At 57.2% G+C, this 16,297-nt stretch overlaps 1 protein-coding gene across 2 annotated transcripts; it reads right to left on the bottom strand.

Annotated features, from left to right (window-relative positions):
- Positions 1-334: 334 nt before the first annotated feature.
- Positions 335-15,115, bottom strand: IKBKE (inhibitor of nuclear factor kappa B kinase subunit epsilon). Of its 2 annotated transcripts, XM_068995887.1 has the most exons (20): positions 14,760-15,115; positions 13,918-14,058; positions 13,655-13,784; positions 13,055-13,236; positions 12,707-12,867; positions 12,070-12,180; positions 11,651-11,830; positions 11,109-11,311; positions 10,450-10,514; positions 10,261-10,352; positions 9,506-9,607; positions 8,253-8,328; positions 8,065-8,177; positions 7,724-7,800; positions 7,395-7,434; positions 6,503-6,604; positions 4,750-4,846; positions 4,166-4,269; positions 3,535-3,606; positions 335-2,985 (listed from the first exon to the last, which is right to left on the bottom strand). In XM_068995887.1, the coding sequence occupies exons 1-20, from the start codon at positions 14,844-14,846 to the stop codon at positions 2,946-2,948; spliced, it is 2,175 nt and encodes a 724-aa protein (XP_068851988.1). In that variant the 5' UTR covers positions 14,847-15,115; the 3' UTR covers positions 335-2,945. The 2 variants fall into 2 exon arrangements, with proteins under 2 accessions (XP_068851988.1, XP_068851989.1); XM_068995888.1 differs by lacking the exons at positions 335-2,985; positions 3,535-3,606 and adding an exon at positions 3,698-3,751.
- Positions 15,116-16,297: the final 1,182 nt, after the last annotated feature.

Below are 16,297 nucleotides of genomic sequence, written 5' to 3'. Positions count from 1 at the left end.
TTTCCCCGTGGAGACGCTCCTCGCCCTGGGGTTCCCCGCTCCGCGCCCTGGGAATGTCCCCGCAACAGCCCCTCCCCGGGAATCCCCGCTCCCGTGGGGCCTCGCCCCGCTGGACACGCACCCCCGCGGGGCTGGGGTGGCCCGGGGGGTCCGTGCATCCCCCCGGGGGTCCCGCAGCACGAAGCACAGCCGGTGCTTTTCCCCAGCGTCTCCTGCGGGAGCGCAGCCGCGTCCCACCCGCTTTGCCCCGGCTTTGGGGCACCGCAGCAGAGCGGGCAGCGGGGGAAAGAAAGCCCCTTGTCCGCTCTGCAGGGCCGGCCGGGCTCCCGGGGCTGGAATTGTCTCCCTCAGCTGAGGCTCCCGCGGTTGCGGGAAACGCGAAAGGGAAAACACCGCGGCCAAATCTTGGGAGTGCTGCAGCGCGGAGCGCAGCGGTGCCTGGGGCGCTGCTGTCAAACCTCCCCGGGGCACCGGGGGCTTGGCAGGGCACGGATGGGGGTGGGCGGACCTGCCACTGCGAGTGACCCCCTCCTTTTAGCGCCGGGGATGTCACACGGGAGGGGAAGGTCCCTGCTGCTCCTGAGCCCTGTGAGGCTGGAGAGGGTGACACATCCCCGAGTCACGCAGGACACCGCCGGCGCTTCTCTGCTGCTCGCACCCGCTCTGGTTTGAAACACGTTAATCCAGATAGAATTGCCCCCGAATGTCTCTGGTTTTTGGTAGAGCAGGAAGGCGAGGGGCAGCGCGGTGAAGGCAGAGCGGGGCTGGGTGAATCCTGGCTTCTGGGCTTAGGGAAAGCTGAATTTGACGTCTCCCGTGTACTCTTGAGGACAGGATAAGCCAAGGATATCTAAATCCTTTTCAAGGATTCTAATTTGAAGGATGGATTAAAACACTGGCTCTGAATTACAGCAGCCTAGCGCCATAAGCAGTCCCTAATAAGAGCTTTAAGCCGAAGGAGGAATTATGCAGCTGGAAAAAATCGAGTTTTGTTCTGTGCTAAGCAGCAAGATTAAATTTTGGAAGGTCTTTTCCTTCCCCATTCAGGATCCTGATTCACTTTCATGCCTCCTCTGCTTCTGCTTGAAAACAGCAGCAGCTTTATCCCTCAGCAAATTGTTCCACAAAAATTCGGTGTTTTAGCCTATGTCCTCCACAAACTGTTAGTTGTATCAGGAATCACCTGCAATAATGAAAATTACTTTTCTGAGGGTAAAGGTCTGCCTGGCACCCGGCTGGGAACCTCCTAAAGCCATTCTGGATTTTTATTTCCCCAGCACCATCCCAGGACACAGCTCCAGTCTCTGTTCTGCAGCCCCGGGGGATAAAAGTACTAAATAAATGTAATATTTTCTGTCCCCACAGCAAGCTCTGGCTCAGCCTGCACAAGAGGCTCATGAGAGTCATTATCCTGCCCAGCTATCCTTGCAGGTATTCAGAGCTGACAGAGCAGGGAGCTCTTTTAGGCCACAGGTTAAAATATTTTTGGGAAAAAAACCACCCCAAGTAATTAACATTGGCAGGAAAATTCCTGTTTCATTTGGATTCCAGAAGTCCCCTCTGCAGCTGCTGTGTTACAGCACTTTAAGCATGACAAGGGCTATTAGCAAAAACTCTTTTTTCTGTTTGCCAAGAAATAAATCCCTTTTTGTTGAAGCCAAACATGTTCCAGGTCAAATGCTCAGCTGGTGCGAGTCAGTGCAGCTCCACTGAATCCAAGGAGGGGCAGCAGGGACCCTGCCTGGGCTCCCTGCCCCGTTCCTACGGGAATATCAGTGAATTCTGGCTGGATTAAAAACAATGTCGATTAGAAAACCCGGAGAATCTTAGAAAATGATTTGTAGGAGAGAAGCTTTTAAGTGACAGATTAGTTCCACCTCTCCACAGCAAATAGTTGGGTTTGACACTCAGGATGTTGGTTTTTACAATTAAAATGAATGGGGAGCTCTGGTGCCAAATTCCAGCAGGGAAAGGTTTCCTGGGCGGGGGAGGCTCCTGGGCACCCTTGGCATGTTCCTACAAGAAAGCCAGGCCGGGCACAGCCCTGCAGCTGCTGCTCCTCCTTCCTTTTGCTGCCTCTGCTGGGATTGATGTGTCCTGGCTCTGGGATGTGCCAGGGATGGGTGGGATGAGCCCAGCAGGGTGGGATCTGCTTTGGATGCTGCAGGATGGGATGGGGGTGTGGGGTGGGGGTGACAGCCCATAAATCACCTGGGTGAGGGGTAGCGTGGCTGACCCTTCCCACAAACACCTCCTGATACCATCTCCCAGCCCCGGATCCCGGCAGGCCCCATCGCTGCTCCGCACGCTGCCCTGGCTGATCATCGGGGAATTGCAGCTCCTCAGCAACCCCAAGGTCAGCGAACGGCCGGAAAACCAGAGCGGAATGACCGTCCCTAACAAAGGGCTGGGACGGCCCCGGCCTGCATCTCCAGGGTCCTCCTGCAGTTCTCTGTGCGATTCCCGAGGGACAACGAGGTGGGAGGGATGTGTTCCCCCTCCATCCTATTTCTCTGGAGCTTAACAGCAGGGAAGTGTTGGGAATGCCTTCCCAGGGCAGCTCCAAGCACTCACAGCCACCAGCATCCCTCCTGCCCCACTCCAGCACGTAAAAAGTGGGAATAATCCCTAAATAAATAAGAAGAAAAAAGGCCATGCCTCTTCTTCTTCCTCACCTGACACAGTGATACAGAGAAGCCATAAAAACACCGAGTCCTTCAAGCATTTTTCAAAAAGAAGAAGACAAAACCCCACTCAATTTTCTGGCCAAACTTCCCGAGGCTCAGGGCACTCGGAGCTGATGGGGGTGAACGTGCAAAGAGCTGGAGCAGAGAGGTAGGACACAGAGAGCTCCCAGAGCACGGAAATCCCACGGCTCCAGGTGCTGCGAATTCCCTGCGGTGGGAAGTGGTTTTGCCTCAGCAGCTGCACCTTCACCATGGCCCTCAAACGCTGGGAGTGGGAGCGGGAGCAGCCCCACCCAACCTGCAGGGACAAACCCAAAGGATTTTGGTTAGATGTGGTCCCAAAAACAGGGCTGAATTCCCAATTTCTTGGGTTTTTTTTCTTTTAAGACTCCTGGACATCCTGACGTACATATTCCCATTGTCCATTTGCACTGAGAGCCTCAAGAAAAGGTTGCAGAGGAGGAAGTGCAGGAGGGTTTTCAGCAGTGGATGCTGGGTTTTGCAGAGATTTTCATCCAGAAAGAGAAAGCATCTCCTTCCCCAGGGCAGCAAGCAGCGGTCAGTGCTGGGCAGCACAGGGAAAAGGCTGAGAAGAGGGTGAAGAAATGATGGAGAAGTTCACAGCTAAAAGTCCAAGAAAGATAAATTCTGCTGCTGCCAGACCATGATGCAAACCCGGGGCAGTTAAAACCCCACGTGAAGCACCCCAGGAGTGACTGTGGCTGTGCTTGGCAGCTCCCAGGGCAGCACCAGACCCCACACCCCTCCCAGGACAGCGTGCCCACATTCCTGGAGGAAGGAGCAGGAATCCCTGCTCGGAGCAGCAGCTCCAGGTGCTCTCACTCACCGCTCGATGATGCTGTTGTTGAGCTGGAGATTGCAGGTGACCGACCTCATCTGTTCCAGCAGCTCCTGCATCCTGCAGGGACAAAACCAGCCCCTTCATTCCTGCATCCTGCAGGGACACAGCCAATCCCTTCATTCCTGCATCCTGCAGGGACAAAACCAGCCCCCTTCATTCCTGCATCCTGCAGGGACACAGCCAATCCCTTCATTCCTGCATCCTGCAGGGACACAGCCAGCCCTCACTCCTGCATCCTGCAGGGACACAGCCAGCCCTCACTCCTGCATCCTGCAGGGACACAGCCAGCCCTCATTCCTGCATCCTGCAGGGACACAGCCAGCCCTCATTCCTGCATCCTGCAGGGACAAAACCAGCCCCTTCATTCCTGCATCCTGCAGGGACACAGCCAGCCCTCACTCCTGCACTGCTCAGCTCCTGCTTCCCATGGGAGCAGCTCCTGCTGAAGGGCTGGGATGTCCCACAGGACACCGAGCAAGGATCACACCCAACAGGGACAGTTTTCCAGTCCTGTGGGCACAGAGCACTCACCCCATCCCTGGGGATGAGCAGCAGGAGGTTCTGCTCCTCCCCAAGGAGCTGGGCTGTCCCCAAATCCCTCTTCCCAAAGACTCACCGCAAAGCCATCTCCTGGCGTGCCTGGCTCAGGGGGACAGGGGAAGGCACGGGAGGAGCTGGGGCCAAATTCCATCTCTCCATCTGGAGAAACCTGTCCAGAGCCTGTGGAGATGGAGAGTCCTGGCAGCTCCCACAGCAGGGGCCGCCTGTGGGGCTGACCCCGGGGCGAACACTCAGAGGCACCCACAGAGTCCCACCCAGCACTGCTCCAGGACAAAGCAAATCAAGTGACCCAAGGACCTGCACATCTACCAGGAGGCTGTGCCCCAGCCCAGCAGCTTTGCTGGGGGAGCTGGAGGTGAAGCAGCATTTCCCTCCTGTTGTGACTCCCATTTATTGGGCTGTGCCAGGCAATCCTCAGGACCAGGAGCGCCCCTGCCAAAGGTTTCCCCACTCCTTGCTCACGGAGCGGGACAAAACAACACCTCCAGCTCGGATCACCCACAGAGAACTGCAGCAGGGGGGTTAAAATACTCCAGGGGTCCCCTACTTAAGCCAGGTGCTCCTGGACCCTGGAGAGGGGAGCGGGAGCATCCTCAGGGAGCAGGAGGAGGCTGTGGAGCTGCAGCCCGGGACACCTACGCCCTGCAGGCAGTCCTGGCACTCCATCATCTCCACACTGCAGGTGCTGATGTGGTTGCTGAGCCTCTTCAGCTGCTTCTTTATCTCACAAACTTTCCTGGAAAGGAGAAAATGAAGACAAAACTCCCGGTCAACGCTTGGCATCATTAATTTTTTAATGTGCTTTAATTTGATGCTTTTTGCAGCCCTGTCTGGACTCCAAATCCTGACGGAAAGCAAATGAGTGTCAGCAGTGCTGTAATTACAGCTCTGACAGCCACCACAGGCCAGGCTATCCAAACAGCACTAGTAGCTAATTAATCAGGGAAAGTTGCTTGTAAATGAGGCAGCTCAGGCCCATCACTTCACCCAGCACAGCCTGGGCCTCTTGTCCCTTGGAGGACTGAGCATCTACCCAAAAAGGGCTCCTCACACCCAGCAGGGACATAATGAGTTGTATTTAAAAAAAAAAAAAAAGTTTGTTTTGGCTTTAAAAAAAAACAGACTAAGGGAAGAGTATTTCAGGTGAATGATCCACCTCAAGTCCCCAGAAAAACAGTCACCACCCCACAAGCCCTGGCAGGAAACAAAACAGGACAATTAAAACCGAAGTAACAAGAAATTAAAAATATCCAGCTGAGACTCCTGGTGTTTCTCCATAAGGACAGGAAAACAGGCACAAAAATACCCCAGGAAAACATGGAGAAGTTTTTTTCCTCCCTGTGGGCAGAGGTAAAGCCCTGGTTTAGTGCAGACAGGGCTCCTGCACTGCACAGGTTTTGTGGGGCTCCACATCCAGGGGGGAATCCCAATCTGAGACAAAATTCCCGCTGGAGCTGAGGGAGATTTCATTGCCTGTGGTGGGATGGGGTGATGGGGGGACTGTGGGACGCAGTTTTTGTCCCCAGGGTGAAACCTGCCTTTGGGTGAGGGCTGGCAGCATGGAAACCCCTGGTGGCACAAGCTGGGGCTGGGAATGGGAGGAGGAAGGGAAAAGACTGGGATAAAACTGGGATGGGGCAGGGAAAAGGCAAGGAGAAGGCTGGGAGAGCACAGGGACAGAGCAGACCCTGCCCTCAGCTCCTGGAGCATTTCTGAGCACCCCAGACAAACTTCCAGCCTTAAAATCCCCTCCAGTTGTAAATCCAGCACAGGGCTCCTCCCCACCAGAAACGGGCCCAGGTCAAAAAAATGGGTTTAATTGTAAGGTATTGCAGAAACTCCTCCTCCCTCCACCCACACGGGCAGCCCAGGGGAGGCTGCTCCTCTGGAAAAGCAACCTTGCCATGAAAATCCAATTTTTGCAACATCCTCTCCCCCTCCCTGCTCTGCCACAGGCAGTGCACTGCTCTCACTCACTGCGGGGTAATTTGCTCTTTGCATTATTCCCCAAGCACCATTTAACAGAAAACCATCCCTGGTAAGCAGAGCTCTCTGCCTCAGTGGCAATTTTGTCCTGATAAAATCACCTCTCCCCCCACCCCAGAGCAAGGGAACAGCTGCTTGAGCTCCAGCTGCAAGTTTAGGGGCTTTAAAAAAAAATAAACATAAAATAGCAGGGAGCCAGCCCACACAGTGGGATTTCCAACGGGCTCACAGAGCTGTTTGAGGGCTTGCTACCCTTTTGGAGGTTCTCAGCAGCTCCCAAAAGCCCCATTTCCATCTCCATCCCCATCTCCACGCTCCATCCATAGCGGAGAGCGCTGGGAAGCCCTGATCCTTGGTGGGTTACTGCAAAGTCCCCTCTCCCAGGTCCCTGTGGCGGGGCTGGTACCTCATCCTGCTGCTGTGCAGGGCCAGGGCCTCCTGGTACTGCTGGACACAGTCATTCTGGAAAATGGACAGAACCTTCCTGGCCAGGTTCCCCAAATTCAGCCTGAACCCAGGAGTAAAAGAGAGAACAGCATTATTTCCTTAAATGTGGGAAAAGGAACATCACGGGAGACCTGAAGCTGAATGGAGAAAGAGGGGCGGGATGCTCAGAAACGAACGACAGAGAAAACAAACCCTGACTGGGATGGGGAGGGAGGTTTGGAGGGATACAGTCCCCTGTCACCCCCCAGGGCACTGCTGAGAAGTCTCTGCCTTGGAATTTAAGGCAAATGTTCAAGGTTAGACCGAGCACTAAGTGAGACAAAGGAGTCTGGGAAGTCTCAGCCTCCCTGCTACACGCTGAAGTGGGAATTTTACTTCCTGCCTGTGTTAAATTCCCCTGGTTTCGGTGGAAACTGAAAGGAGGATTCTTAAAGGCACAAAACCCATCAGGCACTTCCTTCCCACTGAAGTTCAGCAGATGGGAAAGCAGGGACACTTCCTAAGTCAGCATCTCAGTAAATGAACGGCTTCAGACCAAGTCCTGTGTGAGCAACAGCCTGGAGCGAGTTTATCCCATCATGGAATGAGTTTAACCCCTCAGCACAGGGGTGTGGCCCAAGAGCAGCTCCCTGACCCCCCCTCTGCAGAGCTTCTCCCACAGCTTCACCTGAAAGACTTCACAGCTTGAAACCTTCACTGTGAAGGTCCTGCAAGGAGGAACCAGCACAGGAACCACCTCCAGCTGCCCTCTGACAGCATCAGGGACATTTTATATCCCTTTGGGATCCAATCAGAACCACCAAACACCAGCAAGGGGCAGGTCCTGGGGAGGGGAGAGGGTTGGGACTCACTTATCCAGCTTGTGAATTTGTTCCTCGTTGTAGCCCAGCCCTGGGGAGGAAAGACACCGTCACCACCCGTTTTCCTGCTCACAACCCAATAAATGGGCAGTTTCACAACACACAGAGGCTGCCGAAGGGGATTTTCCTGGCTCAGCCCCCGGGGCCACTGTCAGGAGACAGAAACAGATGATCTACAAGGCCCCTTCCAGCCCAGACCGTTCTGTGGTTTGATGATTCCATGAAATAACTGCTAATCCCAGCAAACCGAAACCATCCCTTTTCCCACAGGGCCAGTGCAGGGACATTCCTGCCTCGTGTCCCCCGTCCCCAGCACTCACGCAGACACGTCCTGGCCTTCCTGAACTGCTTGTAGATCAGCTGCATCTTCTCCAGGCAGCACTCGATCTGCTGGATGCTGACACGGGACAGGGAAGGAAGCGTGAGGCCCCTCGGGAGGGAGGGGGTGAGTTTGGGGTGAAATCATCACTTTGGGGTGAAATCATCACTTTGGGGTGGAATATGAACCCGCTGTGAGTCAGGGGTGCTGCTCCCCATGTCTGTGCAGGGCATCCCCCAGCACCCCCCGTGGGTGGGGGCGGCACGAGGGGCTGTGCCTGGCAGGGGAACTGCTCCATCCGGGTGGGGACAGCGAAGTGGCACCAGGAACTCCACCACAAACCTTTTGTCTTCGTGCACTTGCTGCCTGTCCTTCACCAGCTCGGCCAAAATCCCATCCAGTGTCCCCTGGAAGTCAAAGATGCTGTGGGAGCACTGGGAGAGTTCCTCATCGACCTGCGGAGGAGGGGAGAGGTCGGGACCAGCTGCTCCAAGAGCTGGGGTGCTCCTCGGGCTGGGGATGCTCCTCACCCTCTGCAGCCTTGTCTTCACCACGGCCACATCCACCCCAGCCGGGCCCCTGCTGCCTGCAGGAACGGCCTCGTGCCTGAGGAATGACAGAAAATGAATATTCCTGAAGGAGGAAATAATCCAGAGGCAGCTGTCACCAGGGCAAAGGAATCCAGCCCGTGCTGGGCTCCTGGGGGGCTGCAAAGTGCTTTCCTCAGGCAGCAAGTCAGCTTTCAGAGTGCCAGATCTGAGCCACGACATGCAAAATGCTGATCTGGTAAAAACTCGCCCTGTTGTGTCCAATTTGTTCCAAAATTGTCGGTTTTCCACCCACTGGCTTCAGGCCAGCTCGGATGCTGTCTGTGTCCCTGCAGCTGGCACGGGAGCGCTGGGCTGAGCGTGGCACACTGGCTAAGTCAGCAGAAATATTCCTGATCCAGAGTGTTGGAAGGGCTGGAAGAGCCAGAGCATCCAGCTGCAGCACTGCTGCTCTTGGCACCCCAGCCCCGAGCGCTGAGCTCAATGGGAACCATGTGTCCCTATTTTTTTTTTTTTCAGATGAAATGGAAATTAAGAGACTTTGCTAAATGGCAAAGAATGAAAGAACAGCAGCCCAGCAGCAAAGGATTTTCCACTACAACAGAAACAACAAAAAAAGCAACAGAAAAGCGAAATATCTGTGGGTTGCTTTAGATAAAATGGGTTCAGCTTGGCCCAGGGCAGCGGGTGGGAACGGGTGTGTGGGAAGGGGAAGGTTGAGGGCAGCCCAGGGTTCCTCCATAATTCAGTGGAGACTCCTGCAAGGAAATGGGACATCTCCCCGTGGATGGTGGGAGGTGGCTGTTGGATCCATGGGAATGCAGCCCAGCTCTCCAGGGCTGCTTGCAGGGAGCGGGGCTGGTGATGGGGGCCAGACCCCTGCAGGGCCCTGCAGCTGGTGCCATCCTGCTCTTTATTTTATCCCAACTCAATTCTCCTTTCCCTGGAGCTGGCAGCAGCCCTGGCTCCTTCCTGCTCAAGGGCTGTAACAGTCAGAAAACCCCGGAGCAGCAGCCAGAGTCAGGACTAACTCTGGGCTCCCAGAAACCAGGGATTGGTCATTAAAAACTGAGGGAGAGCCAGCCAGAGTGGCTCGTTTCCCACACAGTGAAAAAGCCTCCTGCCTCCCAGGTATCAGCTTATTCCTGGCATTCTCCTTATTCCTGATTATCCAGGCACCTTTGAGAGCCCCGTATCTTATCAGCCACCGCCCAGAGCCTGCAAACCTCACTTACAGCACGTGTGTCTTCACCTCGGTGAGCTGCAGGCAGGCGAGCACGGAGTGAGCCCCCCTCCTCTGCTCCAAAATCCTGGAGCACTCCGTTTTCAGGTTCCCGCTGCCGAGAGAGAGAACAGCTCCTCCAACACGTGCTCCCGAGTCACAGACCCATCCCGGGGCCAGCTGCGTGGGAAGGGGGTGGGGATGGAGCTGGTGGCTTCTCTGAGGTTGCTCGTGAGACAGGGGGGCTGGAGGAACCTAAAATTGGCTGTGGCTGCTGGTTTTAGGGTCTCTCACCCTCTGCTCACTGTCTTGCCCCAAAAGGAGTGGGTAGGGCAGTGAAATTCATCATGGAATCATGGAATGGTTTGGCTTGGAAGGGTCCTTAAAACCCATCTCATTCCAACCCCCTGCCATGGGCAGGAACACTTCCAGTAGATGCTCACGCAGTGATGATGATAATAATAACCCTGCTCTTTTCCTCAGCCTCTCCTAAACTGAAGGAAGGGACCCAAAAGGAACAAAAGGGGACAGGAGCATCCTCAGAACACCGAGGGGTGTTCTCCTACAGGTGCAGCCCCACGGGGACACACTGCCCCTCACGCCCTGCTCCCTCCCAGTCCCCCAGGACCCCATCCCACCATCTCCAGCGGCCCTGCACTATCAGGAGGATACCCCAGGAGGGTTTAACTCAACACCCAAACCCCTCAGTTGTGGGCAGGGCCGTGTCCCCGCTCTGTGCCCCACCCCAGCAGTGGCTCTGTCACTCACATCACCCAGTGCAGGCCCCTGGCCAGCAGCTCCCGGCCGCGCCGCAGGGCCTGCCCCACGCGCAGGGTCTGGTGAGCGGCACCCACGGCGCTCTGCAAGGCAAAGGGCACTGCCAGGACCTGTGCCAGGCCCAGGGCACTGCCAGCACAGTGCCAGGGGCTGCCCTGGCCCCCTGGCACACACACCCACCTTGGCTGCACTGCAGTCGGCCACCACGTCCACCCTGGGCACCAACTTCGGGAATTCCAGCGCCGCTGCAAAGACAGGCAGGGTCGGGGGGGTTGCCCCAGGCTGTGGCTGCGGGCAGCTCCCACCCGCCAAACAAGCCCTGTGGCCACTCAGGATTTCAGCCTCAGTGCTGGAGGCTCCGTGCAGCCCTCAAAGGAATTTTGGAAGCATGGATGAAGGCGGGAATTCCCTGCAAAGCCCAGTGTGGCACGTGGCTGTGAAGCACCAGCACAGGGCAGGGCGAAAAACGGACCCTGAGAGCCCCTAATCCTGCTCCACCTCCTGTCCTGCCCCAGGGACCAGAAACGGGACTGGGAATTGGCACTGGGAACTGGCATCAGGAGTGGGAATTGGCACTGGGAACCAGTACTCCCCGCTGCTGGAACTGGGTCACTACTGAGAACGGGGACTGGCACAACCTGGCAGTGGGAAAAGCGACCAGTCTGGTGAAATGGGAATTCTGCTGAAACTGGGATCCAGGTCCAACACTGCCCAGGCACCAGGACCTGGGATCATGCAGGAAAAGGGCCCATCACCCAGGAGGGAAATGGGAAATCTCTTGGGGTGACAACTGTAACAAATCCCTCCTGCAACAGCCACTCTCCTGCTGTGACACTCACGGTCTCTGTACCGGACCCCCACCACATCCTCGGGCTGCTCAGAAGTGCTCAGCAAAGTCAGGGGGCTGCACTCCGTGGTTTTGCAGAAATTATGAGCTTGTAGATTGGGATCCAGCTCATACAGGTGTCCTTCAAAAAAATATTCTTGGTGGTGAGGAACTATATTTGTCTGTTTGAAGACGGCATCTAAAAACTTGGTGGTACTGAAATGGAGAGAGAAATGAAAGGATGGGGATAAGCAATGAGGTGAGCACACAGATTTCCATCGTTTTAGCAGCCTGCTGCCCTCAAAATACCAAAATATTGATATTTTCTCTTAGCAAAATATCAGACAAGGTCAGCAGAGCCCCTTGGACACCTCCCTGAGGCTCTCTGTGTGCCCATCAGTGCACTCCCAGCAGAGGCTGGTGTGAGCCTGGTGTGTTTTAACCTGGTTTAGGAGCTGTGCAAAGGGAATGGTGCTGCCCCCAGGTTTCCCTGTTAAAGTGAGGGGCTGAGGCTTCCCAGCTCCTTTCCCAAATGTACCTCTAGCACAGCCTTACGTGTTGTAGGAGTGGATGTAGATGCGATGGGAGGACGCCTGCTGCAGGGAGAACACGTCCACCACGATCCTGTGCAAAATGTCGTTGGTTCCTGCAAAAAACTGGTCGAATCCCCAGCATTTCTCCTGATCCACCTCCAGGATATTCGCCAAGATGGGGATCAGCTGGTCCTTCAGGCCCCTGCAGCAGCAATGCAAGAAGAGATGTTTGCAGGGACTGGTGTAACCCTGAGTCACAAACGCGGCGACTGCAGGGCCACCGAGAGCCACTGCCCTGCCCTGCGCCCCTTCTCCTGGCTGGAGAGCAAAGATCTGGTCTGAAAGCTGTGCCACCTGAAAATGAAAAGTTCCTCTGCCTCGTTAACCCCCCCTGTGCCGTGTGAGGACGTGGGAGCTGCAGCCCCAGCAAGGGACACTCACACGGAGAGGCGGCAGGTGATGGGCAGCTCGTAGCTCCACTCGATGTTCCCGTTCTCCTGCCTCTGGATGCCCGCGATGGCTCCGGGAGGCTTCTCAGTGGTGATTTTGTACCTGTGGGAGGGGAATTGCTCACTGCTGACAGAGCCAAGCAAGCTCTGTTTGGGCACTGCATCCCTCCGGTGGAGGGAAAGGGCAGAGCGTGGACGGGCTGGTGATTCACTGAGGGAAAACAAAGTGCCCAGAGGGAAAATGCTGCAAGAAACAGTCAAAACCATCCAAGGCAGAATAAATCCTGCCTCCTCCTCCAGCTGTTCAGCCAGGAGGTCATGGGAATGCATTTTACAGAATCCTAGAATTACCTGAGTTGGAAGGGACCTTAAAGGTCAGCTGGTTCCAAGGCCCTGCCACGGGCAGGGATATCCCCCCATGCTCAGTGCCCCATCCAGCCATCCCATTTGGAGGGAAAACGTGGCACATGGGACACGGATTCTTCCCCACGCAGCACACACACCACCCCCCACGGGCCCCTTGTCAGGGCTCTGAGGCCGTGTGGGGCTAAACCAGCGGTGAGCCAGCACAGCCCCGGGACCGCCGCCACTGTCCCAGCTCCCCACCCACAGCTGGACACGGGACCTACATGATCTCCTTGTTCCTGCGGGGTCCCCCGAAGGGGACGAAGGGGAGGCTGCCGGTGGCAGCGTGGTAGAAGGTGACGCCGATGCTCCAGAGGTCCACGGTGACACCGAACGCCTTCTGCTGCGGCTTGCGCAGCACGGCTCGCTCGTACACATCAGGGTGCTGCGGGGAAGCACAGAGCTCTGGGTCCTCCCCAAAACCATCCCCTGCAACCCTGCCACAAAGCACCGAGCCCATCCCCTTCCAAAAATATGGATCAGGCTCTCCAAGTCGCTGCTGCTCCCAAATGATGCAGCTGTCAGATGGAGGGACAGGGAGCAGCCCCCCCATGGGGACATGCCCTACTCACCAGGTACTCCTCTGTCCCATAGACAGACACAAACTTTTCATCGTCCTCCAGCTCCCGGGCAGCTCCGAAATCCGTCAGTTTGTAGATGCTCTGCCCGTCCTCTCCCACGAGCCGCATGATGTTCCCGGGTTTGATGTCTCTGTGCACGACGCCGTTCTCACGGAGGTGGTTCATCCCTGCCACTGGGCACACGGGGGGGGAAAACAGCATTCGTGTGTGGGGCTGCAGCACTGGGCTCCAGGGGGGTCAGTTTGGATTTAGGAATGTGAGAAGGGCTGGAGAGGGGATGAATCCCACGGTGGTTGCAGTTAAATGGGGATCAGTGTGACTGGGGGGATGGCGAGGATGAGGACATGGCAGGGCACTGCCCCTGTGCCCTCCATCATGGGGCACAGCCCGTTCCCACAGCAGCTTCCCTGAGCAAGGAGAAACCCTCAGGCTTTCCCTCAACACAGAGCTCAACCCCACCCTGTTCAGAGGTGCAATTTCTGAGCCCTCACCCCATCACCCAGGGCTGGTGCCTGCAGGGTCCCACCAGCACCACGAGGTCCCCAGCTGGAGGGTCTGGGTCCCTGGTGGTCCCGGACCCCCCCCACTCACCCACACACTGCAGCACGATGAGGAACTCGGACTCAGCCAGGCCAAAGGCATTCGCTGGATCTTCCAGCACGTTCAGCAGGCTGCCACTGGAGCAGTATTCCATCACCAGCACCTTCTGCTTGGTGCTGCCCTGCGGTGGGAGATGCCAGGGGGGCTCAGCCAGCCCCGTGCCCCAGCAGCTGGCCGGTCCCCCCGAGCAGGCAGGACCAGGTCCCCTCCCTTGGCTGGTGAGCCCGAGGGTTTCCCAGAGGGATCCCACTCACTGTCTCCTCCACGGCAAATAATTTGACAATGTTTTTGTGGTTCAGCTTCCGCAGCATCTCGAACTCTCTCATCTGCACCTCCTGGGGCCGCAGATAGCTGGCGTTATTGAAAACCTTCACAGCAACCAGCTCCCCTGATTTCTGGGAAAAGAGGGAAAAGAGGGAAAGAGAACACGAGGTGATGTCATTCACGCGCAGAGCAGCTCCAGGAGCTCTGTCACAGCTCCCACAGCCCACTCGGGATGCAAATGCTGCCTCTCTGCACAAACAAACCGCTGTTCATCACCTCCCTGCGCTTCCTGGCCCTGCACCCACGTGCTGCGTGTCGCTGTGTTTATTCGGCTCCACAAAAAGTTCCCGTCCGGAGCCGAGGCTGGCAGCTCCCCGAGGGATGGGGATGTTCCCAGCCCGCTCTCGCAGGCGCCGCTCCTGCCCCGCGCCTGCAGTTTGCTCAATAAACTTCAAAGGCTGCTGAGGAGGAGAGCCCGCTCCAAGGCTGGCAAGTGTTTGCATGAACTATGCAAATGGCCAAGGATGGGGTTTTCAAAACCTCTGGGCATTCCCCGGAAAACAGCTCCTTCCCCCTGCGCCGCTCGGGAAGGCGGCGAGCAGGACCCGGCTGTGAGCACCCCAAGAGCCGCCCTCGACCCGCAGAGCCAGGGGAAGGAGCCCATGGAAAATGAAAACAAAACCCAAAGCTGCCCCTGAGCTGCTCCCCAGCCAAGGATCTCCCGGGAGGGCGAGTGGAGCGGAGCTCGGGCATCCCGTGGGGCGGGAGGGATGGGGGGCACCGGGGCCCTGTAGTTTTGGGGTTCCTGCCCCCCCCAGTTGCCCCCGCTCACCTTGTTGCGAGCTTTGTAGACACAGGCCGTGGCCCCCTGGCCCAGGAGGTCCTCGGTGCTCCACAGGTAGTTGGGGGTGCTCTGCATGTCCAGCGGGAAGCGCGGGGCTCACCCCGGGGGCCGCTGCCCACCGAGCCCCAGCCTTTACCCCTCCGTGCCCGGCAGCGCTCCGGGAAACGCCGGCCAAGGCCGCTCCCCTGGGCAGCCTCCCCGGCAGCACCGGGCCACGGCTGAGCATGGACCGAGCCCTCGGTGCTGCCAGAAACCGCCCGGCCGGGACCTGCCGGCAGCACAACCCCGACAGACGCCAGAACTCAGGAGCGAAGGAGCGCCGAGCGGCACAGGCACCTCCCCGGCCCGGGAACTGAAACCTGCGGATTGCAAAACCCGCCCGGCGAGCACCGGCCACGCTGCAGGAGGAAATGCTTCAGCTTCCTGCTCGAGAAAAAACTTCCCAGCGGGGCAGCCGTCCCCGGGCACGCCGGGCTCCGCAGCCGCTGCTCCGGGACGGGCTCCGGTAGCGGCAGGAGGTGCTGAGCTCTGGCTGCCATCGGCACTGCGGGGCAGGGATTTGGGAAGCAGAGCCGGAGCAGGATCCGTGTCCAGGATCCGTGTCCAGGATCCGTGTCCAGCCCTTGTTATCTGTGCCAGCACAGGGTCACTGCTCGGCCCCTGGCACAGCATCACCTGGCAAGGCTGTCACGGAGCTGTTTGGACTCCCTGTCGGGGATGTGGGATGCAGGGGGGGATGTGGGATGCAGGGTGAGGTGTAGGACAGGGTGGGATGCAGGGGGGGATGTGGGATGCAGGGTGAGGTGTGGGATGCAGGGTGAGGTGTAGGACAGAGTGGGATGTGGGATGCAGGGTGAGGTGTAGGACGGGGTGGGATGCAGGATGCAGGTGACATGCAGGGTGCAGAGCAGGATGTGGGATGCAGGATAGGGTGGGATGCAGGATGCAGGGTGGAATATGTCATGTGGGACAGGATGGGATGCAGGATGCAGGGCAGGATGTGGGATTCAGGGTGGGATGCAGGGCAGGATGTGGGATTCAGGGCACTCTGCTGCCTGCACATGGCAGAGCGGGGCTGCTGCTGTCCCTGCTCACTCTGGTTTCACCTTGACCAGCTCAGCACCAGGGTCCCCCATCAGGAATCATTTCAGGCTGGCGTGGATGTGCCCAAAGGCTCTGTCCTCACCAATAAAGCTTCCAAAGGTCTGAGAGTTCATCAGTGTGTGCAGCATCCAAAAACTGACACCACTTCACCAGCCTGCACTCAAACTCCACCCCTAATTAATTCCTTAATTCCTTCTGAGCTTCATTTTCCCAGCCACGGGTGAGTGTGCCTGGAAAAGCCTCCGGAGAGCTGAGGGCACAGCCTGGCCCTTTCCCTGAGGTTATCCGGGGGATGCCCGGGGCTGGGAAGGGATGGCAGAGTCTCGGCAGCTGCGGGAGCGCAGTGACGCCGGTTTAACCACGCGAAACTTGAAATCACTTTGATTGAAGTCACTTTGCTGCAGCTCAGCTGGCAGGAAGAG

Source organism: Aphelocoma coerulescens, chromosome 26, assembly GCF_041296385.1.
Source record: "Aphelocoma coerulescens isolate FSJ_1873_10779 chromosome 26, UR_Acoe_1.0, whole genome shotgun sequence".
In the NCBI taxonomy this organism is placed as follows: Eukaryota; Metazoa; Chordata; class Aves; order Passeriformes; family Corvidae; genus Aphelocoma; species Aphelocoma coerulescens.
This window is presented reverse-complemented; position numbering and strand designations above follow the sequence as displayed.

Bases quoted from the DNA above. Each gene is read 5' to 3' on its own strand.
- IKBKE (XM_068995887.1), bottom strand. From the start codon at position 14,846: ATGCAGAGCACCCCCAACTACCTGTGGAGCACCGAGGACCTCCTGGGC. The intron at 8,329-9,505 runs GTAAGTGAGGTT...GTCATTCCTCAG, and splicing joins GAGGTGAAGACACACGTGCT to GCACGAGGCCGTTCCTGCAG. The intron at 7,801-8,064 runs GTTTGTGGTGGA...GTCCCGTGTCAG, and splicing joins CAAGTGCACGAAGACAAAAG to CATCCAGCAGATCGAGTGCT.